At 44.3% G+C, this 27,184-nt stretch overlaps 1 protein-coding gene across 6 annotated transcripts in view; it reads right to left on the bottom strand.

Moving 5' to 3' along the window:
- Positions 1 to 15,303: 15,303 nt before the first annotated feature.
- Positions 15,304 to 27,184, bottom strand: part of QRICH1 (glutamine rich 1) — a 308,643-nt gene continuing 296,762 nt past the window's right edge. For all 6 annotated transcript variants that reach the window (XM_085624337.1, XM_085624341.1, XM_085624340.1 and 3 more), the window contains one exon: positions 15,304 to 15,704. In XM_085624337.1, coding sequence (XP_085480463.1) covers positions 15,512 to 15,704 — 193 coding nt within the window. In that variant the 3' untranslated portion in view covers positions 15,304 to 15,511. The remainder of the gene's footprint in view (positions 15,705 to 27,184) is intronic.

The following is a 27,184-nucleotide window of genomic DNA, read 5'->3' as shown; positions in this document are numbered from 1 at the left end:
ATATTTTCCTCCTAGTGGAACATCTGCAAGGAGACATGGACAACATTTACCTCCTAGTGGAACATCTCCTAGGAGACCTGGACAGCACAACATTGACCTTCTAGTGGAACATCTGCATGGAGACATGGACAGCACATTTACCTCGTAGTGGAACATCTGCAAGGAGACATGGACAGCACAACAATGCTCTCTTAGAAGAACATCTGCAAGGAGACATGGACAGCACAACCTTTACCTCCTAGTGGAACATCTGCACAGACATTGGTCATAAGTTCTCTTAGAGAACACTTTCACGTTGGGGAGGGGCTTCTCCAAACAAAGACAAGTTTAGAAGTGAAAACCCTTTGCTTCCAGAATCCCCTATTCATAACAATGGGGGCATACTTTGTGAATAGACTAGTCTGTGATACTTTCTTGCGTGTTCCCCCTCCCCAGCTTTAACTCCCTTGCTATACAAACAAGCATTGGCATAGCCAATACGTCTCGCCTTTGGGACCTTATAAGTGTTTAGTTATCCAGCACAATATCCTTGGTGCAACATCAAGTGTTGCATGGCTAAACACTTATAAGGTCCCAAAGGCGAGACCTATTGGCTATGCCAATGCTTGTTTTGAGCGAGTGGCTCGTGCAGGTATGCCATTGTGAGGTAGAGATGCTGCGAGTGCTTTTTGCAGGAACCCCTGTGACATTGCACCTCTTCAAAATGTATCTTGGGTCTGGTGTAATACTTCAGCCCCTATTTCCGTCTTCTCGCACCCAATGCATCCTTAAATGTCCCATGTACAGCCGGGGTTGACACTCCTATCACCCCTACCCTCCAGTGACACTTTACCTGTCACGGGTGGTGGTGGTGGTGGACGTGTTGCTGGTGTAGTATGTTTTGGTGGTGGAGGATGTGTTGGTGGACGTGGTGGTGTTGGTGGAGGTGGACGTGGTGGTGGACGTGGTGGTGGTAGCCAAATGGTAATTTAATGTACCAACAAAGTGCAAAAAAGCAAAAATGTAATAAATGACAGAGTGGGTGCTAGTGATAAATGTGATTGGTGCTCTTTGAAGTGTGTTACACACGTGCAGTAAAAATGATAAAAGTGGATATCAAATCATTAAAGAACAGAACACTCCTTAAATTATAATATGCAATAATTGGGCTTTGTGCGAGCCAATGACAGTTTGATCCTTTAGTAAATATAGGTTCATCAGAAATCTGTCAAATATGGAACCCGAGAGACCTCTGTAAAAGGACAGAGAAAGGAATCCTATTCCAAGATACAAGTAAAGGGCAACATACATATGAGAAGGAAGAAAGCAGTGTGTGCTACTCACTTCCTCAAGTCACAATACGCACTGTAATAGAAAAGAAAAACAATTCTGTGTAAGGTGCCAGTTACGAAAATGGAAAAGGGAGGTGAAAAGAAGGATCAAAAGCTCACCCAAACTATGAAAAAAACGGATTAGCAGCTGGGAGACATTGATCATGAAGAACGGTGTGTGTAATGCACCAGGGGACATGAACCAGCCTGGAAGAAATGATGTAAGATATGAATGGATGGCAGAGCAATAGACATGAGAACATGTAATAACCACGTGCATGTCAAGGAGTGAGCAGGGGGGAAATGCTCCAATGACCATAAAGAATTCTTATTTCATAGGCAGGAAGTCTGGCAGTGGAGGATCAGCCGAGCAGGTTCTCTGATTTGCAGGAAGGCTAGGATGCCGTATGGGATGCACAATTAGAAATAGAAAGGGGATCAAAAGAAGGGGAGTACCCCGACGGCCATCTTGGAAAGGTGTACATGCACAAAAGAGGTGGCCATCTTGGAGTTATGCATGGAGGGCAGTCAAAATTCAAGGGAGATGAGGTGAAAGTGTGAGTTTGAACAAACCAACAAGGAGAAAGAAAGTTGCAGGCACATGAAAATGTATGGACGTAAACAAAGGTAAGAATGGCTGAAAAAACAGTGGCAAGAGGTAATCGAGGGAATAGGCTAACACAGAAAGAACAAGCGCTGGGCACATGCTGCACCCGGCACACTAAAAAACAAAAAAAACATGCGTGTGCGCTGCACTAGTTAACAAGCAGCAGCTGTTTTCGGGAGTGGTGTGCGTGCGCGCGCAGTCTTCACTTTTCAAGCACTCATGCTTGTGGCGCGCAGCTGCTTGCTCCCGAAAGGTGGATGCCGCCACAAGCATGAGTGTAGTGCTTGAAAAGTGAAGACCGATGGCTAAAGGCTCTCCCAGAGCAGCGCATGCGCGCTGCCTAGGCGAGACCTAAAAATTGACCAAACATGAGACCAGGTTTCACTCTGCTCCTGTTTTGGGACAATAACCACCGTACTTCCTACTGTACACCTTTTCACCAAGTTACCAAATTAGACAATGCATGCCCATTTTGAGTCATTACAGTCTTCATGGAAAGACATGAGTTATTCCAACAAGGTCTTTTCCAACACGTTTAGACATAGATAAAACAGCTAAGAGGACAAAGCTAGACAGCCGCATGGTAGGCAATTAAGATCTATCAGCTGCATGGGAACAGTTAAAAGCTCCCAAATGTAGGAAACCCGTTTTAGCGTTCTTCAAAAGCACCTTGATGCAACTCATGAGTCCTGATGGCATATCATTGCGTAATGCTCCCAGCTCCTGTGCCTCCAGAGTGAAATGGTCTTTTTGTTCAAAATAATTTACACATCATATGCTTGTACAAATCAGCTAATAAGATAACGGGCAGTAGTCTTTCCAGGGATACTCCCATCGCCTCCCCAGAGTCATTTTCATACGCCCCGGCAGTTCAAGCAGAAAAGTCGAACATACTGTCAAGACTCAACTTACTCCATACCGGGGGGCGGGGGAGGAAGAAGCAGTGGGGACACGGTGCGGAATGCACATTCAAAAGTCAGACTATGCTGCTGTTCTTGGTTATTGGGGTTTTGTTGAGTTTTGCCCTTTAATGTTTTCTTTCTAACATCTGTGCACACATGTATGCTGCAGACTCTGCGTAGACTTTGTACACCATACCACTGGAACCATGTCACCAATGTATGATGTTGTTTATCCTGTCCAGGTTCAACTTGTAACTACACCACTAATGTGCTCGATATGTACATCGGTTTATCATTGGTCCACAGTCATGTTCATCTGATATTGCCAAATGCTTTAAGGTATGGTGGATGTTAAATGCTGCCTGTCTACAAGATGTAAATTCTTCAAAACAATAAAAACAGATTTACCAAAAAAAACAAAGACTCAGCTTACTCCACTGTCAATGGCTCAACAAGTGGTCTCTGTGGTGTATTACTTTGTTTTTTCCAATCTTTGGTACAGATTTACAATCTCAATGTGCAGCTTTCCATAGAGCTCTCTGAGCACCTCTATACCCAAATGGAGGAAACAATAAATAGAGAGGTTTGTTATCTCCGTGCATTGCGATTTTCAGGAACGATGATTCCCCATTCAATGGAAGTCTGAAACTTAACTAAAAGATATTGAGAAAAAAACATGTTGCTATATACAAAGCACTAAGTGGTATAAGTGCACAGCATGTGAATCAACACGCACGCTGCACTCCACACTGCAATACTAAAGTAATGGCTGCCACTTTTATTAACTTACCACATTTAACCAGCTTTGCCAAAGTCACAAAACAAAATGGTTACTTACCTGACCTGTAAGAGATGTTTTGCAGGTTGAAGAATTTTCTGGATTCACATACTGTGCATTATTCTACCTACTAGTGGTTGGGTCTGTAACCCTCTCCTTGCATAGTAGTCCTTTCTTGCTTTTCTCTGTTTTGTTGTTGTTGGGGGTTGACGGTCCCCATCATTTGGTGCTTGTTCCATCCTCCTCTGATGTCAGACGCCCTCCCCGGAAGTTCCCTCTTGGTCGCCATCTTCAGATTCATTTTTTGTGTGATGTTTGTACATTTAATGGTCTGTGAGCTTCCTCTGGCTGTATTCTTTTAAATGTCTCATGTTTACTTATCTTGCCTCATTTCCTGGGGAGGCATGTGAATCCCAAAACTTCTTTAAGCTGCAAAACTACTCCTTTAGGTAAGTAACAATTTTGTTTTTACACAGCAAATCTTTTCTGGATTCACAAGTGTGCATTAATTTTTTGTTGTTTTTTTCACTGTGGTGGTGGTAGAGGAGGATAAGCTTGTAAACAGTACCCTCTGTCCCAATTGTTCTTCCCTGTTCACCTGTACATCAATGCAGCATTGTTTTGTGAACATGTGTACTGACGACCATGTGCCTGCCATACATACGTCGTTAATTGAAACATTAGTCAGGAAGGCTATTGTCACTCCTTTCTTTCTTGTCGAATCTGCTCTTTAATTTTGTCTCTAGCTGCATTCTCGCTCTCCTCTCGTGACACATTTGGATTGCCTGAGTTATCCATCTTGCGATGGTGTTCTTTATAATCGGTTCTCCTTTGTTATTGTCTGAGAATGATACAGAGAATTGTTTTCCTTTCCTGATTTATTTTTATAAGTAATGACGCTTGCAGGCATCCAGTGTGTGTAATGTTCTTCCGACTCGAGTAGGTAGTTTTTGGAAAAAAATACGGCATTTGAATAGCTTTGTTTATGTGGAAGTGGGCTATGACCTTTGGGAGGAAGTGTGGGTCAGTCCTCATTACTACTCTTTCTTTGTGTTTCCATATACTTGTATGGTGAGTACTTGTACTGATCATCTTAATCTTTCCCTTTTGACCAAATGCTTGCAGGAGCTTGTCATCTGTTCTAGTGGGTCGTCTTGGCCTCGGAAGATCCTAGATGCATTCTTCTACATTACCGGTGTAGTTGCAGGATCCATCACTCCTATGCTGGCACTAAATCTCCCACTGGCACAAAATGGTCTGATCATTATTGCTCACTTACCCGAAGAGAACTTAAATGTGCCCTTAAGGCGTCTCCGAGAGATGCTATTTTCATGTGTCAATGTCACTGTACTTATAAATCGGAGCAAAAATGAGATTAGGGACATAACATTGGAGAATTTGCTTGACCCAGAATGCCTACGAAACAGTACCAAGTTCTGGGGCATCACTAAGAGGCAGGTTAGCCGCTAGAAAGGGTCTCCCATCTTGTATTTACCAGGGAAGAAGTAAAGAAGGGTATTCTGGGTATGTCCAGAAACAAAGCGTCAGATCCCGATGGAATTCCCCGATTTATATTGTAGTGATGTGGATATTTAGACCTTCATCTTGACCAATGTTTTGAATGCTGCCCTGAAGGAAGGTTCTCCTTCCTCGTGGGCTTCTGCGGTTGTAATAGTTGTCAAGAAGAGGGGATAGGGATTGTCTGTCTAGTTCTAGACCAATCTCGCTTCTTGATTCTGTAATCACAGTTTTGGGGGTGTCCTATTGGATACACTTACTCAGTGGTCGGATGAGCACAAGACACTGTCGGACCTCCAATACAGTTTTAGACCGAGAAAATCAACTATGGATCAATGTTTAAACCTCTATTTGATTTTCAATAAATATACAGGGGCTCAGTCCAGTTGGCCTTCATGGACTTAATGTCGGCTTTTGACTGGGTTAATCATAACAGTCTTTGGAGGATTATTCTGAATATGGGGGGTTGATCAGAACATAGTTTCTTTACTAAGGGATCTCTACGCCAATACCAAGGCTGCAGTTAGATATACTTTCGATCCCCCTTGCACAGAGAGCTTTATAACCTTGCGGGGTGTTAGGCAGGAGTGCATTATAGTTACTTTTTTATTTCCATTATATATAAACTTGTGCAAGTTTTAGTGGAGGAGGGAATAGATTCCCACAGGTAAATTGGCAACCTCTGCCTGTTCTGCTCTATGCAGACGCCCTTTTAATGGCAAAAACAGCAAAGGGGCTTTCCGTATTTAGGTGTTTTATTTGATGCTAATCTACGATTGACAAAGCTGATAACTGGAAAGTTGTCTAATGGCAAAAGGTCTAATGCTGCTGTTTAGAAAATTGCCTCGACTGGGGAGGAGGCCAGGTAGCGCTTTATTACAAGTTTATCGTGCTAAAACGGTTCCTACAGCTGTATATGGGTCTGACATCTGGGGATATGCTAAAGATACTCCTTCAGGTAGTTGAAAACAAGTTTTTGCGACATTTGCTCTGTGTCCCTCAAAGTACCCCTTCTAATATACTAAATGAATAATTGGGGCTAAGCCATATCACTGACACCAATGCCCTCCTTCCCCTCTTATGTTGGGTTGATTTGTGGTTTAAAGGAGCACACCTGAATAGGGAGATATTGCAAGATTGTCAATCCCTTGATTGCCCATTGCAAATTCCCTGGCTTAAATATATCAAAGGTGAGTTACATAATCTAGGTAGGGGGGATATTTTTATTCATTCTGATAAAATTGAAAAAGGCAGATCATGGTTGGGTGAAAGATAATTCTCTAAGACATAAAATGTTAGCAAGAGATTCTGAAGCTCTTTAGAGTGTCTCGGGCGCATGGATTTATTGTTGAAAACTAGCCTACTTATAGAGCCCTACCTTACAGTGGTAACTTCATACAATTTCTGCTAAATAGATTTAGGCTGAATTTGCTGCCACAGCTATTTGCTTTTCCTCTGGGTTGGCATACATCTTTATCTCTAGCTCCTTGCAGCTGCGTCCAAAAGTCTCCACAAGATATCAAGCATTTTACTTTTTTTAAATAAATACTATGGGGTCCCGAGTAAGGCCTATTTAATCCCCCTTCTTAAGGAGCATGGTTTTAAACAGACACGGCCAGCTCTTTTAGTCTCGCAAATGCTCTCTGTAGAGATCATTATTCATGTTGCCAGTTTTTTTTAAAAGCGGCAGTATGATTAAGGGACTCGATTAGGGACTGATTCGGTTTATTTTATTGTATCAACTGTTGGCTATCTATGGTATTTTATTGATTTTAATTACTGTATGATTTCAGTCATTTTATATGTTTACTATGATGTATGCATCTATGGTTTTCCTACTATAACCAAATAAAGCTTTCTTGAGTACCTGTAGCTCGCTTACTCTGCAGTGCAATGTCATGGCAGTTAGGAACACGGATTTCAGCACGATGAATTTGAAGGTGGCCTTGTGGAGTGCTTTAAATGGTTCCCTCATCCATTGTGTCAGTAACATGTTAAGGTTCCACATGTGTGTAGGCGCACTGCTTGGTTGAGCTATTCTTGGTTTCCTCCAGAAACATTTTGATGACCGAGGCTGTGAAAAAAACTACTCCCTATGCATCCCCTTGTGTAGGCTACTATTGCTGCCAGATGTAACTTTACCAACGCATAAGTTAGGCGTTCTCTGAACAGGTGTTTAATGTATCTGATACTGTAGTTTTGCATGTCCTCTCTTGAAGCAGACCAGATCGCTGGCACCATTGTGTGTATCTTTCCTATTTTGTGACTTAACATTTTCTAGTTGTTGGTCTCCTTGCTTCCCTAGTACTGCCATTGCTTTTTCTGCCAGTCCCAGGTGATCAAATTCTATGTCTTCAGGAGTCATGCCGTTAACTCTGTGTTTAGTAATGGGTGTAGAACCTTCCCTCTTTGCATGGAGAGCATGTCTTATGATGTTAGCAGTTTCAGTATGTTGTGTGCCACCTCTATTAAATCAGAATACCAAATTTGTCTTGCCTACTTGGGGGCTATAAGTAAGAGTGTCATCCGCAACCACCAGCATTTGTTGATCACCATGGAGAATAGTGGGATCAGGGGTGGGTGTATAAGAAAATTTCCCTGACCAGTATATGGATGGTGAATTCCCCATGGAATGAGGGTACGGGCGCCTGGATGCGAAGTATTGGTATTTTGCATTTTTGGGGGTTGTAAACAGGTCTATTTCTGGAGTTCCCCACCTTTTAAACACTTTATCACTGTCTAAATTAGCTCCAAATCGTGTGAGGTGGATGCTGGTCTGCTTCCACATTGTCTACGCCTGGTAGATATATCAGGGTTATTGTTAACTGTTTCTGAATCTCAATATCTGTTGTGCTAGTCTTGAGAGGGAAAAGGATTTTGTTCCCCCTTGTTTGTTGAAGTAGAACATCGTTGTTGTATGGTTTGTTTGAATTTGTATTGATTTGTTCCACAATCACTTCTGAAAGGCTTTTAAGGATAGGAAGTTTTCAACTCCAGTAGATTTATGTTGTATTGATTATTGTGGTTTCCATACACCTCTGAGGTTTAGTTTCTTCCTATGCAAGGCGTCGTGGTGATGGTCACTGTTGGAGCAGGTGCGATGAAGGGTCTACCTGTCGTTACATTCACTTTGTTTCACCATCTAATTTCCTCCTGTACTCTGTGTGACAACCATTACTTTCCAGCTCCCCGTTGCCTGTGACCATTGGTTTTGGACCGAGTCCTAGATCGGTCTCGTGTGTAGCTTCGCATGTGGTATTAGTGGCATGCAGGAAGCCATCATTCCTAACCATTTCCCCACAGTCCTCACTGTACGAGATTGACCCTTCCCGTAACAGTGTGTTTTGTTTTATAGGTAGGACTCTTTTCTCGTATGGAAATGCCCTCACTTGTACCATGTTTACTCTTGCTCCAAAGAAGAGTTTCTCTTGTTCTGGAGTAGGTGAAGACTTCTCCATTTTTCTTGTGAATCCTAATCTGTGCAGTGTAGTCCTCACTGTTTTGATACTATCTCTGCACTTATGAGTGGAATTTGGGCTCAAGTGGGGTATACATGTATTCCCTTTCTTCTCAGATGAGCGCCTACAGGCACCTTGGCATAAAGTCATCTCCCTGGGTATTCACAAAGGGCAGAACTCTTAATTGGTCAAGTATTTTGTCTATTATGAAGAGCAGGAACTTCTTGTGTCTGTGAGTCATTAAAATGTGCAGATGGGCACCCTTTAAGTCTATAGTTGCCATTTAATCCCCCTGTTGGAGCTGAAGAATAACCCTCCTGTAGAGTTGTCATTTTGAACCTGTGTTCTTACTAACTTGTTTAGGAAGCGTTGGTCTGGTATGTGCCGAAATGATTTGTCTGGTTTTGGTATGTTGTGTAGACTCCTTGACTGACCTCTTCTATGAGTACCTTTTCTATTGCTTGTTTTTATAGCAGCTCTTTTGCTTCATTTTGAAGACAGGTCTTTCTTTGTGTGGGTGTTGTGCTTCGGACCCCTCACTGGTGGGTGATTTTCCAATTTTATGCAATAGCAGTGTTGAATTATGTTGAGAATCCATTTGTTCGATGTGACCTGTGGAAGTCCAATTCTGGTAAGCCACTTGTTTACTACAGCTCCTCTTAACAGCTGGCCGTTGCCCCTTGCTCGCCTGCGAAAGGTCAGTCTCTACACATGGAAATCCCACTGTTGTGTTGCTTTTTGTGTCTGTCTTTGTGTTGAAGTCTTCTAATGGGGGTGGCTCCCCTTTTCTGCTGGCCCCTAAACTGCAAGGGCCCCATCAACTTGGCTGTGTCGTTATCTTTTTTGATTTTTTGAAGTGTGTCATCTGCTGAAGTGCCGAAAAGGTATTCTCCGTTAAAAGGGGGGTTGATGAAAACATGCACCTTATTTTTTAGTCTAAAGATTCTTAGTCACGTGTGGCACCTTATGTTCGTTCCTCTCACCAGTTGTCTAGCTGCTCTGCCTGTGGCATCAAATGTGACTTCAAGCATGTGTTGGCTATGTTCCTTCCTTATTCTGTGAGGGCACTTGCCCTCTTCTGGTATTGCTCTAGGAGGTGTGATACACACCTGTTAAGCAAGGCTTTGGAATTTGATATGCGCCATTGTGCTGCTGCTCCTCTTCGCCCCCGCCCCGATTTTGATCCTTTCACGGTCTCTATCCGGAGGATGTTGGTATATTTGTTCTCATACTGGCAGTGGCTATAATGATGGAATCCGCCACCACATTACCCAAAAAGTAAGGTGGGTTCTTGAAGGAATGTTCATATTTTTTTTCGCCCTTGAGTCAGTGACCTGCAGGTTTTTTTTTTTTACTTCTCTCGCCCCTGATCACTGATGCTTGGGAGCATTGGAAGGCACTGGCTTTTATTTTGTGAGGGTAGTAGTGTCACTAGTAGGAAACAGGTTATGACATTTCCTTGACCACTTGGACTCCATACTGTTACGCCACCATCTTAACCAGCTGACTGTACAAGGTAGTATAACCTGGAGGCGATGGCCTCGACGGAGAAGGGTCTATGGCTTCTTCAGATAAATCTGCCTCGAGGTCTTACCATTTTTCTTCGACACCTTCTGACTCTTCAATGTCCTGGTATATACCTTGTTCTTCTGTGTCCTCGTCCTTGCAGAAGAGCTCTTGTTCTTCCTCCTCTTGTGTAAAATGGTATTCCAGTTTCCCATAATCTTTATCCTCCTGTGTGCCTTCTGTGGAAGGTTTCAATAGAATTCTAATTCCCATCCCAGGAGGGAGGCGTTGAAATCATTTTTTTAAGGATTGCGGTCATTTGGACTTTGTGACGTCTTTTCTTGAGCCCGATTTCAAGGGCGTTCTTTGGTGTAGAGCGTAGGCGCTACTGTCTTTTTTGGTGAAGTTTCAGCTGCTGTTGACTGAGCTGCCGTTTTCTTTTCTTCCTCTCGACTTTCTTTTGACGCCAGTGTCTTCAAGGCTTTTTCGTCAGCGGTATCCTTATGGGACCCGAGGGCTCCTTTTTAACCTTGACTTGCCTATGGCTGGTGACAACTTCAGCAAAGAGGCAGTCTTGTGTGGTCCAGAGTCTGAAGCTTTCAGCTCAACTTTTCCCATTGTTTTTCAATGTTACCTGTACATGGTTCTCCTTCGGTCTCTTGCTCTTTTTCAACGATAACTCTTGTGCCATCAGAGCCCTCTCCTTCCACTTCTTCAGCAGCGTTATTCTTTTTTTCACTCAATAGTCCGAGATCTGAGTGAAGTTTTCTTTTGTCCCTGCATGGCGAGCATGCCGGTCTTTGTTTTTCCCCAAGTTTTAACTTTTTTGGCTTGGACACCACGCACGCCTTGCAGGAATCAGACTTGTGGTCTATTAGCAGGCAGAGATTGCACATTTATGGCGGCACTCTGGGCAGAACCAAAATGGTGTCTTCTCCATTTCATGAAGAGCAAGTAGCCCCCATCCTCGCATTTTCCTTTCCCTCGATGCCAGTTACACTTACTTAGATGTTTTACTCTACAATTCGGTGGAACCTCTGGGAAAAGAAACCCATACTTTGTTATGGCAATGATCTCCGTTTTCGTCAATGAAAATCCAATTTTGTTTCTTCATCTTCCTCTGGGTGCTTGGAGACCTTCATGACACTTCCAGACCCAACAGCAGAAAAAAATTATCTGAAGATAGCGACCAAGAGTGGGTACTTCTGGGGAGGGTGTCAGATGTCATAGGAGGATGGAACAAGCACCGAATGGTGGGGACCATCACCACAAAAAAAGAAAATGCAAGGACTACTAAACAAGGAGTGTGTTCCGGAGCCAACCACTAGAAGGCAGAATAATGCACAGCATGTGAATGCAGAAATAAATTGCGTCGCAAAAACTGTGCTAGGACTAATTCACACTCAAAACTGAAACTTCTACTCTGGCCACTCCTTTACCAAACTGTAACCAAAAAGCTTTTGCAAGAGACCATGGCACTCCCTCATCACTAGGGATCCGTGGCTCCTTTAGAAATGATTCCATCTCACTAATCAAACCACATGCATCAGCCAGAGGACACCCCCTCTGTATTTTTATAGTGTCTGCCATTCCATAGTCTTGATTCAGGTCTGACACCATAGACACACCACTGCATCAGCTCGAATAAAATGCATCCCTCTACACAGAAAAACATATAATAGATTCTGGCCAGAATAAAACGTAAAGGTTACACTTGAGCACCTATAATCCTTACTAAGTACGTCATCTTAGTACCTTTGACTAGTGCCAGGTCCTTCACCTTCCTGGAACAACTATAATCTTTATAGTCTAGATGTAGGAAATGCTAAGCATGATCAACAATTCAGTGTGCAGCAAGTACTACATAAATTGTGTAACAAATACTACAAAGAAAAGTGAGATTTTTTTAAATTGTTATAGCGGAAACACCACGTAAGCAAATCCTTGAGTGTTCAGGGATCCTCTCACAAGTAAGAGAAGTAAGCTGTAAAGTAGCATGGTAGGCAGCTAATATCTGCCACAAGTAAGGCCAATAAAATCTCCCAAGTGAGCCTCCTACCCTCACGCTCTTAAAAATGCTTTAAACAAGTTTAAAATGTATTATCGCTTTTCAAGATGCAGATTAAAGATTTTAAGGCCAGAGGATTAATTAAAGGTTATGAATACAGTTGGATTACAGGGCTTTTGTAAAACTGATTCCTCAGTTTCCTGGTCCCAGTAGGTAGACTTTTGTGGTCTGCTGGTTGTAAGCTTTCACAGTGGTGGAAGAGGATTCTTATTGAGACCTTTCATTAAGACTTGGTTTGAAAACAAGGTAAACTAATTCTTCCAGGACTAACAAAGCCAAGATAGAAAAAGTTGAAAAATCCACTCACTTGTGCTTCTCTTCCATTCACAGTAGGTTTTCATATTTTTTCTGGACTCAAATATGCAGCTTTTAAGGTGTACGCTAACTTCCAAAAATGTAGAATTTTACATTAAGGAGAAACTCGGCATACCCCAGGTGTGCAAAAGTATATTTGAAATTTTATTTATTTAGTTCTTACTACCACTGAAAAGGTATTGACATTTTTTACTTGTAAACTTTCGTCTTCATCTCTTTTAGAGAGATTTCTCCTCGTGAACAACCCACTTCTACAACCTCATGAAATAAGGGTTTCTCTTTCGTTTTAAACTTGAAATGCCACTTACCAGACCTTTCACAATGGTACATTTGTTAATGTTTCCATGTTGAGAAACTCTTATTACCAAGAAACACATTAAACTTCTGTGTTTAAAGGGTCTTCTTCAATGTACCCTTTCATGCTGCTAACCCTTAATTTATGATGGCACATTTTCAACCATGGTAAATGCAATGTAAAACTCCATAAATCCTGATGAGATTACGGTGTGTAATTATTTCCTCCCTTAAACTGTTTCTTGAGGATCTAGATTCCATTGAAGACCAATAATGTAATCAACAACTCACCAAACTTGAAACATTCACCTAAGCAGAGGAACACACTCCTGCAAATTACTAACACATCGTCACTGCACCAACCTGAAAATAGTTCTAAAAGTCACCAAGTACCAATGAAAGCTACGCAATGGCACACCGCTGGCAGGTTTTCGCTGATCAAGTGTCAATGACCTAACACTTAGGAGCTAAATCTTATATGAATCTTGGGCTTCATGAGTATGTAAAGCTTCATGAATTCAAATGCTTGATGCCTCAACCTGCCCAAGATGGAATTTGTGACAACGGTCAACATTTAAAGACAACCTTTACAAGATGTCAAGGTACAAGGCAAAGGTAGTTTAAATTAATTTAATACAAATAAAAAGGACCTAGCAATACGTACCGATTGTGCTAAGGATGTTGGGCCTGTAGATATTATTCAACCAGGACCTTATTGTTCAATGCACCAAGGTTGCTGTAAGACTGTTTGAATGCCTAAATACAGTACAAAGGGCCAAAGTGCACAGAACTGCAAGAATAGCGAACCCGGTCTAAACATGGTTGTAGATGGCTTTGTTAGTGCAGCCAAAAATGTAACTTCTAAATGTTGAGAATGTCTTGACATTCAAATGTCTTTGAAAGTCTCAAAGGCTGATTGAACATAATAGAAGACCTAATTCTACACTGCATTAGATGAAAAACTCTTGTTACATGAGGTGTTGGATTCAAATGCAGAGTGACCTTGAACACTATTTATGATGGACATGAAGTCCTATAGACAAATTCAAGCACTGCTCAATTTCTCCTCCCTTTCCACCAAACGCCCTAGGCTACTCAAAATCTATTCCAGTATTGGCGATCTGCTTCTCAGTTTCAAGAATGCAGGATTCGCAATGCGAAGCAGAGCAATTGATGTAGAGTGAAGAGGGTTTAAGAGGATCTTTTCAGAGAGTATTTGCCTCTCGACTACAAAACCCCCGAACTCTAGCTCTTTGATGGACGGGCATCATCTTGCTTTCCCCCAGTTACCCCTAGCATATGACCAAGAAAGTAACAACGAGGATGGAGGCAGTCAGACAATGGTAATAATGTGCAGGAACGTGCTAGAAGATGGTGTCGTTTTCAAGCACAGATGGGCAGAGTAGCAGTATCCGACTTATTCTGCTAGGCAGAATCTCAAATAAGGACAATATGAACACATTGTGTGCTTCACGCTGACTACATGCTAATCGGTTTTCTTTTGGTGCCACAGGCAGCACAAACCAAACTGCTAAGTAATGTACCTCTGTACACGGCAAGCTACCACAGACATGTTTTTGCCTTGTTAGTCCAGCATCAGGCCCAACAAGGCCAAACTATGCCTGGGCTGGACTGCTCCTATACTGAACCAGAGTTGATGAGGCATAGCACGACAGAAAAGGCTGAACTGATCCTTTTGGTTAGGCCCAAAATCTGTCTGTAGACAGAGCTTAAACTATGGTCTCAATAGAGCCTAAGTTAATTACCTGCAACTAACAATATTTTAAGCATTCTATTCATTGCTTTACGTTGTTCTCCTGCTAGCAGAACATTTCATTCAAGGACGAATTTCAGTCATCAACATTATTACTCAGGAAGCAGGTTGCCTGCATGTAACAATCATACCATGTACATGTGCCTCCACAATAGGACTTGTGGTATACTGTCAAAAGATGTGTAGATCTACAGTACTTGTAGTCACTCTACATTCTGCATAGAAATACTAGGAGCAATAGGACTTTCTCCCTGTGCTATTCTAACATTCTCCCAGCACCCCACCAACTACCCTAGATAAGAAAATATGGTAACCATTCTAAATAAAACTGAATAAGACTAAATTAAAAACAAGCTGGTATCTTTATATGAGACACAAAGTATGTTACAAGAATTCCACCAGGCACATAAGTGGCACTAAAGGTTATAGAACTAAAGCCACAAAAAACAAGCAAAATGTCTTTACGACAACATCTAAAAATATCTCTAAGAATAGAAATAGTTTTTATTATTTTTGTTATAAACGCATAATTATTCATTTACAGTCTCAACACTAGTCAAGTATTTTCCCATTTAAGATGATTATTCATCTTTACTTTCTGCACAAAAAGAAAAATAGTTTATAGTTTCAGTACGCAGAGCTCCCTAATGTGCGCCGGTACAAGATCTTCAAAACCAAGAAAATGCCCGGCTACGTCAGTACACAAATCCCTTTTATCAATAAAAAATGTTGCTTAGCTTCCATATTTTTTCTGAAAGGTAGTACACAAAACGTTCAAACAAGTTGTTTTAATAGTTTTTTTATGATGAACATTGGGTATGTTTTCTTGTATACTTTATTTTAAACAGAAGAAGCCTAAAAGGGCTTCAAAACTACACCAATTTAAAAAAAAAAAAAAAAAAAAAGTTAGGCATCATATTAGTGTAAAAGTCTGTACAGTTTTCCTTTACATATTTTCTTGATCTTCTCAGCCACAGTTTCCTAGTGCATGCTGTTGACATTTGCAACAGCTATGGCGTCCTGGATCTCTCGGATGACCAGTATACGGGTGAGCATCTGTTCCATTTGCTCTCTGCTGATTGGTTGGGTGGAGTACCAAATAGGACTGTTGGGTGCAACCACTGGTTCTGGGGTCAGGTAAAATGTATCATTTCGACCTTTTACACTCTGCGGACTGAAAAATAGAGAATTTTTAGTTTATAGGTAAAAACAACTTTGTTTACACGCTAAGTAATTCCAACAGGATTATCTACCCAGGCAAGGCAATTTATCATGGAATCGTAGCTGAAAAAAACCTTTCCTTCCTTGTTCCCCTTAACTGCCCCTTTTTGAATCTTTTTCTCCTGTTACTGCTCCGTTTTGCATCTTGGTCTCTTCTGTCACTGTTTGCTACGCCAATTGTGTTTTCCTGCCCAGCCGCCCTCACTAATCCGCCTATCGCCACCCCCACTCCTCCCACTCTCTTCCCACTCTCCAAGACCATACATAACAGACCCCCAGCTGCACCACCGACAAACTCCACTTGCTCAACCATGGACCATTAGTCCACAGTAGGCCACTTTGTCTGCTCGCTCTGACACTTCACATGCTTCCACACGCCTGCTCCCACCGCTCACACACATCGCACCCCTCACCAAGTGAGAACTCCAGACCCACACTTGCACAGCACCACACACCCACCCCACACAAGAACACTCACTCGCATGCATGCTCCTCAACACACTGTCACTCCGCAAGCACGCCACCGAGATTTGGGATCTCATCAACTCCAACGCACCAGGCCATCCTCTTTCTCACTAAACCCCACGTCGGGGCTGGACATCGCCACAGTCATTCCTACTGGATACAAAATTCTGCACCAGGACAGACCCCTAAACCAGGAGGACGACTCGCCATCATCCACAGAAACACCATCAAGTGTACCTCTTACACTGACCAGAAGTAACTTTTATGGAACACATGCACTTCAAGTTTCAGACAGACAGAAAAACCACTATCAATGGCACCCTCGCCTACCTGCCCCCAGGACCTCGCACTTAGTTCAACAACCTTTTCAGCAATCTCAACGCATCCCTTGCCATGGGCACCAAAGAATTCATTCTCCTAGGCGATCTCAACGACTCCACGAACTTGCTCGTAAGTCTACAGAACATTGGCTGCACCCAGCTGGTACAAGTCCCTACCCACATTGCCAGACCGACCTTGGACCCCATCTTCTCCGGTGACATGGTTAAAGTCCGCCACATCACTCCACTCACATGCACGGACCACTTTATTGTTCACTTCCATATAACTGGGCCACCAACCACCCTTCCGGAGTCTAACAACATTCCAAGCCACTGCTCGAAGAAAGTTAGAGACTCGGAATAAACCTTCGCCCTCCAACTACACTACCAAGACCCAACCAAAGCCCTCATCAGTGACACAAACAACTAGGCCTCCAGATGCACCACACCTTGGCGCCCCTGAACACCAAACCCAAAAAATCCAACTAAACAAGCTAGCTGGTTCAACGCTGACCTCAGAGAGTCCAAGAGAGTTTACAAACAACTCAAAAAGAAAGGAAGAACCACTCAAAAGACCACAGCAAGAAACATCCACTAAGCAGTGCTTAGATACTATCAAGTGAAAGAGACCACAAAAAAGGAACTTTTCGCCATTGTCAAGGAATTACCCAATCCAACAGCCACAACCAACACCATCCCCCCTCCACAAGATCTCTGCAACAACCTCTCTGATGGAATAAATCACCAAGATGGACAGCAACTTCAAACCCCAGCCACCCCCCATCGACCTTCCCAGCCTGCTAACCTCATCGACCAAAAACTACCAACTGGTAGCATGGAATCCTCTATCCATCGAGGACACTAGAGCAATAATGAAGACCGTCCTCTTGGGGGCACCAACAGACCCCTGGCCTCACCATTTTTACAACCTGGGAAAAGCCACGATCAGTGCTGTACTTACTTCGATCATCACCACCTCCCTCAAGACAGCTACCTTCCCAGATAGTTGGGAAGACGCCTAAGTCACAGCCCTGCTAAAAAACCCTCAGCCTACCCTGAAGTACTGAACAACTACCAACCAATCTCGCTGTCCCCTTCCCAGCCAAAGTAATTGAGAAGACCATCAACAGATAACTCTCTGACCACCTAGAACACCACAAACTCATAGACGTCTTGCATTCAGGATTATGAAACAATCGCAGCACCAAAAAGACCCTCATTGCTTCCACAGACTACATAAGCACCAGCCTCGACCGTGGACAGACAGCCACGCTCATCCTCCTTGACCTCTGCCGATTTTGACGTCTCCCTCCACACACTCATTGCCAGACTACGCAGTGGGAATACAAAGGCTGGCACCCAAATGAATAGCTTCCTTCCTCAAACAACCAAATGATTGGTTCTCATTTAATTTATTTTTTAATCTCATAATTAAAAATAAATAAAATAAATAAGAACCGCTCTACAGACATGTTTTGAGATCATAATTTTTTTTAAACTAGTCAAAAAGGCAGAATCAAGGGATCCCTGCACACTTTTCTCACCTTGGTACAAAACAAGTATTTGGTCACTGGCTCAAGGAATTTTGTTAAAAAATGCATGCATAGCTGCAAAAGACATTCGTTTGTTAGACTCAGAAGAAAAGTGAAAAGGAATATTTTGAAAGTCAACTATTTTCAGAACTTAAGTCTGGTCAAAACATCCTTAAGATTGTTTCATGAAATTGAGCATAATCTCACTATCTGACATGCACACCGGATAGATGATGTTTGGTGGGATATAGCGCTGAAGCCCTCTGTAGTAGGGAGACAACCGTTTTGTGTGCAATGAATGTATCTGAAAAAGAAAAATTACTTACTTGCAACACTAGTTCTCCAGGGCTGGCATCTTTCATAGATTCAAATGCTTGAATGATCCCCATATTCGAACTGTGACTCCCAAAGCAACATTAAAATACCCGTCTGATGCTAAATAGGAGGCTGTAAGCATTATCCCTTTAGTAATCAGCAGACCTCATAAAACAATTACCAAACTTTAACCAGTGAGGTGATATGAGACAAAACTAAAACCCCCATAGGCCACCATTTCTCAGATTTCATAGCGCTAGTGTGAAGGTTCTAAAGTTAAAGGTTTTCAAAGCTGGATGACCCAAATGTGAATCGATGAATGATGCCAATACTAGAGAAGGAAAATGCAACTTACCAGTATGCATCTGTTCTTGGCATGTAGAGCTGTAGATTTGAACACTTGTGCATAGATCGCCATCTGGTGTTAGACTCGGATGTTTGTACTTTGTTTTTGTCTTGGTAGAAGTCTTTGTAGTCACAAGGTGGTTGACTCCTCCTTAGGATAATAGTGCGCATGGGCATCGACCATCTCCAGATTGTTTGCCATGGAGGGTTATGATGGAGTTAGTAAGAAATAGAAAAGGATGTCCATGTGTAATGTATCTAAGTAAGATCGTACTGGAACAGATAGAGGTATCCGGGGAGGCGGGTGAGCGTATACGAATTTACAGCTCTACATGCCAAGAACAGATGCATACTGGTAAGTAGCATTTTCCGTTCGAGGCATATGAGCTGTAGATCGTATACTTGTGTATATACTATACAGCAGTTACCTCCTTAGCGGTGGCTACCTGTATCTGTTGCAGTGGTTTGAAAAAGTGTTCATAATACAGCCTGGCCCACATTAGCTTGTTGTTTTGCTTGCATGTCTACACAATAGTATTTTGTGAACGTGTGTGGTGTAGACCAAGTTGCTGCTTTGCAGATGTCATCTAGGGGAATGTTCCCCAAGAATGCCATAGATGCCCCTAATTTACGTGTGGAGTGAGCCCTAGGGGGAATGGTTAAGGTGCGTTTGCTTTAGCATAATATATTTGGATGCATTTAACAATCCACTTGGCAATCCCTGTTTTTGAGATAGGATTGCCTTTATGAGGTGGGAAGAAAGCCACAAAAAGTTGTTTAGTCTTTCTAAAGGATTTTGTTCTTTCAATGTAGTAAAGTATCGCTCTTTTTACGTCTAGCGTGTGAAGAGCATCTTCTGCTAATCAGTCTGGTAGAGGGAAAAACACTGGGAGTTCTACAGACTAGTTAAAGTGGAAAGCAGAGACGAAATTTTGGGTTACTCCAAAGAACCACTTTGTTATGATGGATTTGGAGAAATGGTTCTTGTGTGGTTAATTCCTGGAGTTCACTGACTCTTTTGAGACAGGTGATCGCAACCAGGAAAGCTACTTTCCAGGTGAGAAATTGTAATTTGCATAGGTTCATATGGGGGATCCATGAGTCTGGTAAGTACCACATTTAGGTTCCATACTGGAGAGGGTGGAACTCTAGATGGAAGGAATATGCTACTTACCAGTAAGCATCTGTTCTTGGCATGTAGAGCTGCAGATCTACACACTTGTGCATAGATCGCCATCTACACACTTGTGCATAGATCGCCATCTGGTGTTGGGCCCGGATGTTTGCATTTGTTTTTCCTCTTGTAAAGTCTTTGGAAGTCACGAGGTCAGTGACTCCTCCTTTGGATCGTATTGCGCATGGGCTTCGGCTCCATCCTCAGATTATTTTTCGCCAGCAGGGAAATGATGGAGCGTAGTAATAAACAGTGAAGTTGCCCATGTGTGTTGTATCTAAATATGATAAACTGGAACAGAGAAAGGTAGCCGGGAAGGCGGGTGTAGATCTGCAGCTCTACATGCCAAGAACAGATGCATACTGGTAAGTAGCATATTCCGTTCGAGGCATATGAGCTGCAGATTACACACTTGTGCATAGATTATATAGCAGTACCCACCCTTAGCGGCGACCACCCGTATCTGTTAGTGGTTTGAAATAATGTTTTGAGTACAGCCTGGCCCACACTAGCCTGTTGCTTAGTTTGCACATCTACACAATAGTGTTTAGTGAAAGTGTGCGGTGTTGACCATGTAGCTGCTTTGCAGATATCATCTAATGGCATGTTTCCTAGAAAAGCCATTGAAGCCCCTATTTTACGTGTAGAATGGGCTTTAGGGGGAACAGATAGCGTTCGTTTTGCTTTGTGGTAGCAAATCTGAATGCATTTGACAATCCACCTAGCTATCCCCGACTTGGAGATGGGGTTGCCCTTGTGTGGTGGAGAGAAAGAGACAAACAGTTGTTTGGTCTTACGGAAAGGTTGTGTTCTCTCGATGTAGTAGAGTAAGGCTCGTTTGACATCTGGTGTGTGGAGAGCTCTTTCTGCAACAGTTTGTGGTTGCGAGAAGAATACTGGTAGTTCTACAGATTGGTTTAGGTGAAAAGGAGAAATGACTTTAGGGAGGAATTTTGGGTTGGTACGGAGAACAACTTTGTTATGGTGCATTTGTAGAAAAGGTTCTTGAATGGTAAATGCTTGTATCTCACTGACCCTTCTGAGGGAAGTGATGGCTACGAGAAAAGCGGTTTTCCAGGTGAAAAATTGGAGTTCACATTTGTGCAATGGTTCGAAGGGAGGCCCCATTAGTTTGGTGAGAACGATATTTAGGTTCCACACAGGTTAGGGTGGCACTCTGGGGGGAATTATTCTTTTAAGTACTTCCATGAAGGCTTTAATGGCAGGTACTCTAAAGAGTGATACATGTTGCCTGTTTTGTAGGTAAGCTGCTATAGCTGCGAGGTGCAGGCGAATGGACGTATAGGCTAGATTACACCTTTGTAGGTGGAGTAAGCAGCCTATGATGTGTTGAATGGAGACGTCTAGGGGATTGATGGTGTTGTTGTGACAATAGACAGCAAAACGTTTCCACTTGGCGGCGTAGCACGCTCTAGTGGTAGGTCGCCTAGCTTCCTTGATGACGTTCACACAGTCAGGGGGAAGATTTAGATAACCGAATTCTAGGACTTCAGGAGCCAGGTCGCAAGGTTGAGCTGGGTCCGGGTGTCTGATCTCTCCATGGTTCTGGGTTAAGAGGTGTGGAGAGAGGCGTAATTTTTGGTGCGGTACTACAGATAGTTCCAGCAGTGTGGTGTACCACGGTTGTCTGGCCCAAGTTGGAGCTACTAGGATTAGTGTGAGGGAGTGTTGCTGTAGTTTGCGCACCACTAGTGGAATGAGTGGGAGAGGCGGAAAAGCATACGCAAATCTGCCTGACCAGTTCATCCATATCGCATTTCCTTTGGACAATGGGTGTGGATATCTGGCAGCGAAGCTTGGGCATTTGGTGTTTTCGTGGGTGGCGAAGAGGTCTATCTGTGGATGCCCCCACATCTGAAAGTACGGGTGTAGAACTTGTGGGTGGAATTCCCACTCGTGGATTTGTTGCGTTTGTCTGCTGATCAGATCTGCCATAGTTTTTTGGACTCCTGGGACATGCTGAGCTAGGAGAAAGATTTTCTGGAGTATGGCCCATCTCCATATGCTCTGTGCTAGCTGAGAGAGCTGTGGAGAGTGTGTGCCGCCTTGTTTTTGAATATAGTACATGGCTGTCATGTTGTCTGTGCGGATTAGGACTGCCTTGCCTGAAATCTGTGTTTGAAAAGATTTTAGGGCTAAGAAGCTCGCTAGTAACTCCAGATAGTTGATGTGGAGTAACTTTTGTTGGTGTCCATGTGCCCTGCACGGTGAGATGTAATAGATGAGCTCCCCAGCCGGAGAGCGATGAGTCTGTGGTTAGTACTATCTGGGGAACCGGGTCCAGGAACGATCGACCTGTGGAAAGGTTTGTGGTGGTCCACCACTGCAGAGAGCGATGGGTGCGACCGTCTACCAACACCAGATCTGTTAATTGACCCTGGGCCTGGTTCCATTGGCGCACTAAGCACTCTTGGAGAGGACGTATCTGGATTCTTGCGTGAGGTACTATGAAGATGCAAGAGGCCATCATCCCTATTAGTTGCATAAACACTCGAGCTGGAAGGGAGTGTTGTGCCATGAATTTTGCGCGTAGAGCCTGAATGTTTGTAATCCTGGCAGGATTGGGGTAGGCTAGTGCTTTTGAGGTGTCTATGGTGGCACCGAGGTATTGTTTTATGTGGGATGGTTGTAGATTGGACTTTGCATGGTTTACTGTGAAGCCCAGTTGGTGAAGTAGCTGGATAGTGGCATGCGTGTGTTGTACACACTGGCTGTATGAACTGGCTTTCATTAGCCAGTCGTCTAGGTATGGGAAGAAATGGATGTGTTGTCTCCTGAGGTGTGCTGCCACTACTGCTAGGCACTTGGTGAATACACGTGGTGCTGTTGTGACTCTGAACAGGAGTACTTTGAATTGGTAGTGTTGGCCGTCCACTACGAATCTGAGGAACTCCCTGTGAGCGTTGTGCACTGGAATGTGGAAATAAGCATCTTTTAGGTCTAAAGTGGTCAGGAAGTCGTTTTGGAAAAGCAGTGGAAAGTACCTGCTGAAGCGTTACCATGTGAAAATGGTCAGTGTATGTATTTGTTTAGGGGCCTGATGTCTAGGATGGGCCACAGAGTCTCGTCCCTTTTTGGTATGAGAAAATATAGGGAGTAGACCCCCATATTTCGTTGGTAGGAACGTGTTCTATCGCCCTTTTCTGTAGGAGGGAGATTACCTCCTGCTTTAGTAGTGTTTTAGATGTTCTTGTGACATTGGGTGTTGTCTGGGTGGAATGTTTGGGGGGAGATGTTAGTTCTAGGCAGTAGCCTGACCAAATTATTTGTGTTACCCATTTGTCTGAGATGATGGTAGCCCAGACAGGGAGGAAATTTTGAAGTCTGCCCCCGACCGGAGTGGGATGGCCTGGGGGAGCGGAGGGAAGTCATTGGGTAGGTGTGATGGCAGAGCGGGCGGTGTTTGTTTTGCCTCTGCCTTTGTTATTGTTGCCCCTGTAGCCGCCTCTTTGGTAGCCCCTTGTAAAGGTGGACTGGGTAGGGGCCTTATATGAAGTGGAAGCGGTGTCGGAGGAGTAGCCTCTGGATGTGCTCCGAAAGGAAGAGCGGCGAAAGGAGCGCCTGGGAGGGTGTGACTGTAAAGCTCCCATGGATTTTGCCGTGTCCGTGTCTTTTTTTCCATCTTTTCTAGGGCCTCATCCACTTTTGGGCCAAACAGATGTTCCTGCTCGAAGGGATGGTTGAGGATGGCGGCCTGTACCTCCGGTTTAAAACCGGAGATCCTTAGCCAGGCATGGCAACGGAAGAGGACACTAATATTGATGGCCCTGGAGGCTGTGTTTGCTGCATCTAGGGCACAACGTATGGAGGTATTAGTAATGGTTTTGCCCTCCTGAATTAGCTCGTTGGCCCTAGGTTTGTATTTATCATGGTGATGTTGCATTATGGCTTCTAATTCGTCATAATGGGCCCTGTCATACCTGGCTAGTAGCGCTTGTGTATTAGCGATACGCCATATGTTGGTAGCTTGGGATGCAGTACGCTTGCCTGATGCGTCCAAGAGTTTAGACTCTTTGTCAGGTGGTGGTGCTTCGCCTGACGCTTGGGAGTTGGCCCTTTTACGTGCTGTGGACACTACCAGAGAATCTAGTGGTGCTGGCCCTCTGATGTAGGAGGGATCTGTAGGGGCGGATTTATATTTCTTTTCAATGCGCGGGTTAATGACCCTGGCTCTGACTGGGTCTTTAAAGACCTCTGGCGCATGTTTTATAACTCCCTTGAGCATAGGCAATATGGAGGTAGTCCTATGTGTGGCGTCAAACGTATCGAGGAAGAAATCTTCCTCCACGGGGTCGGTATGGATATCTACCCCGTTATAGTGTGCCGCCCTTTGTAATAGATGATTGAACCCCAGTGAGACTTCTGGTGGGGAAGGTCTGGAAGGGTAGAGATCATCCTGTGGGACGTTCGTGATGTCAGGGATATTATGATCGTCCCATGGGTCTGGGGAGCCTGTGGGAGTGGGGTCCCCTGTAGGTAAATCTTGGGGCACGTCTCCTATGTCATCATATGGATCCCCCTGATCATCATCATCCGGAGAGGGTGTTGGGGAATGATGAGGTAGGGGCGGAGATGGTGGAGGAGGGGAAGGTGGAGGAGGCGGTGGAGGTGGGGGAAGGTATTCTGAAAGGAGAGTTAGCAGAGTCCTTCCTCTTTGGAGGTGGAGGCGGAGCAGGTTTATCCAGCTGTCTCTTTTTGATGGAGAGCATCAAATGTCCGGTTTTAGGATCCTTGGTTAGTGTTTTTTGTAATGGATCCGTGTAAAATGTTCTAGTGATGTTGGTTGGTCCGTTGGCGCCGAAGGCGTCGGGCCGTTGGTTTTTTGGCTTTATCCGTGCTGGTTCGTTGTTTGGAACTATGCTTGGAAAAGTCTGATTGTTTGGTCGGCGCCGTGGTGGATTTCGGCTTGGAAGTGTCGGTGGCCCTGTGTGTGCTTTTGTCGGTGCCGAAGATGGTGTCGGCACCGAGGAGCTGGAGCTGGTTCTCGACACCTAGTGTTTTGGTGCGGGGCTCGGTGTCGAAGCGGAGGCCATTTTATTTTTCGGTGTCGAAGAGTGCTTATCGGCAGCGACGGGGGGCTGGCTCGAGCCCGAGCCGCCGGAAGGCTTAATCGGCATCTTTACTGGGCCCGAAGGTGCGGTGTGGGAAGCAATGTCTTTGGTCTTGCTCAGGCCTGGAGGCGAAGGCGTGGCCGAAGCCTTTTTCGGTGCCGGCAAGGGTGAGTGTGTGTGGGGGGGGGGGGGGGGGGGATGTTGGTTGGTACTCACGACCCACTGCGCCGGAGTTATGTCCTCCACATCTGAATCGTCGGCTTCGGAGGCGCTGACGAGTCCATCGTTGGTGTGGTGTTCTTCTGGAGCGTCGACGCCTTGCTCGAAGATGTTGTCCGGAATCGCCGTCGACGAGTGTGCCATGGCTCTTCTAGCCCTTCGGTCTCGAATGGTTTTCTTGGACCGGAAGGACTTACACGCCGAACAATCTCGAGCCTCGTGTTCAGGGGAGAGGCAGAGATTGCATACTTCGTGGAGATCGGTGTGGGGGAACTTGGACCCACATTGAGGGCACTTCTTGAAGGGAGTCCTTTCCATTAGCCAGGACCGGAGCTTGGGTAGGCCCGAAGGCCGTCGTCGACGACCAGAATGGAAGGTTTTTGCCGATGAGAGGCGCGTCGAGTGGGGAGATCGCGATCAAAAACAATACCGCGAGTTAGGGTGAGGAATGCGCGTCAAAAGTCGAACTGGAAGCTGTTCGGAACCGGAGTGCGAAGATCACATCCGAGCCCGATGGCGGAAAAAAACAATCGGAGGATGGAGCCAAAGCCCATGCGCAATACGATCCAAAGGAGGAGTCACCGACCTCGTGACTTCCACAGACTTTCCAAGAGGAAAAACAACTGCAAACATCCGGGCCCAACACCAGATGGCGATCTATGCACAAGTGTGTAATCTGCAGCTCATATGCCTCGAACATATTCTTTTAAGTTCTTCCATAAATGCCTTGATAGCTGGTACCCTAAACGAAGACAAGTGTTGTCTGTTTTGGAGATAGACTACATCTCGCTGCAATAGCAGCCTAATAGATGTATACGCTAGGTTACATTGTTGTAGATGCAAAAGGTAACGGATGATGTTTTGAATAGAAGCATCTAGTGGGTTGATTTTGTTATTTGTACAGTAAATTACAAATCTTTCCACTTTGCAGCATAGCAAGCTCTATTGGTAGGACGTCTAGCATCTTTAATGAGGTTCATGCAGTCTGGCGGGAGATTAAGGTAGCCAAACTCTAAGATTTTAGGTGCCAGATCGCAAGGTTGAGTTGAATGGGATCTGGATTGCTTATCTCTCCATGGTTCTGAGTGAGAAGCTTGGGTGAGAGGCGTAGCTTTTGATGAGGAACTACTGAGAGATCCAAGGGGGTTGTGCCCATGTTGGAGCAATCAGGATCATTGTGAGGGAATGCTGTTTGAGCTTCCGAACCACTAGCGGAATGAGCGGGAGAGGCGGAAAAGCGTAAGCAAATTTGCCTGACCAGTTCATCCATAGCGCATTGCCTTTGGACAATGGGTGAGGATACCTGGATGCGAAGCTTGGGCATTTTGGTGTGTGGCGAACAGGTCTATTTCTGGGTGGCCTCACATTTGAAAGAATAGAAGCAGAACTTGAGCATGAAGTTCCCATCTGTGGATCTGCTGTGTTTAGCAACTGAGTAGATCTGCAATTTGATTGTGTACTCCTGGGAGGTGTTCTGCAAGAAGATATATGTTTTAAGGAATGGCCCATCTCCATATGCTCTGAGCTAGGTGTGTAAGCTGCAGTGTGTGTCCCCCGTTTTTGTATGTAATACATTGCTGTCATGTTGTCTGTACGGACTAGGACATCTTTGCTTACGAGGTGGAGTTAGAAAGATTTTAACGCTAGGAAGACTGCCAACAATTTCAAGTAATTTATGTGGAATTGTTTTTGTTGAGGGGTCCATATGCCCTGAATGGTATGGGTTTGAAGATTAGCTCCCCAGCCGGTGAGAGATGCTTCTGCTGTTAGCACGATCTGTGGAACCGGATCGAGAAACGTCCGCCCTTTGGAAAGGTTTTGTGTGTTTCACCATTGCAGAGAGCGATGGGTGCGGTCGTATACTAACACCAGATCTGTTAGCTGACCTTCATCCTGGTTCCACTGACGTGCCAACACTCCTGTAAGGGACGCATTTGAAGTCTTGCATAAGGGACGATGAGACTGCAAGAGGCCATCATCCCGATTAGCTG

Source organism: Triturus cristatus, chromosome 9 (assembly GCF_964204655.1).
Source record: "Triturus cristatus chromosome 9, aTriCri1.1, whole genome shotgun sequence".
Taxonomy (NCBI): domain Eukaryota; kingdom Metazoa; phylum Chordata; class Amphibia; order Caudata; family Salamandridae; genus Triturus; species Triturus cristatus.
This window is presented reverse-complemented; position numbering and strand designations above follow the sequence as displayed.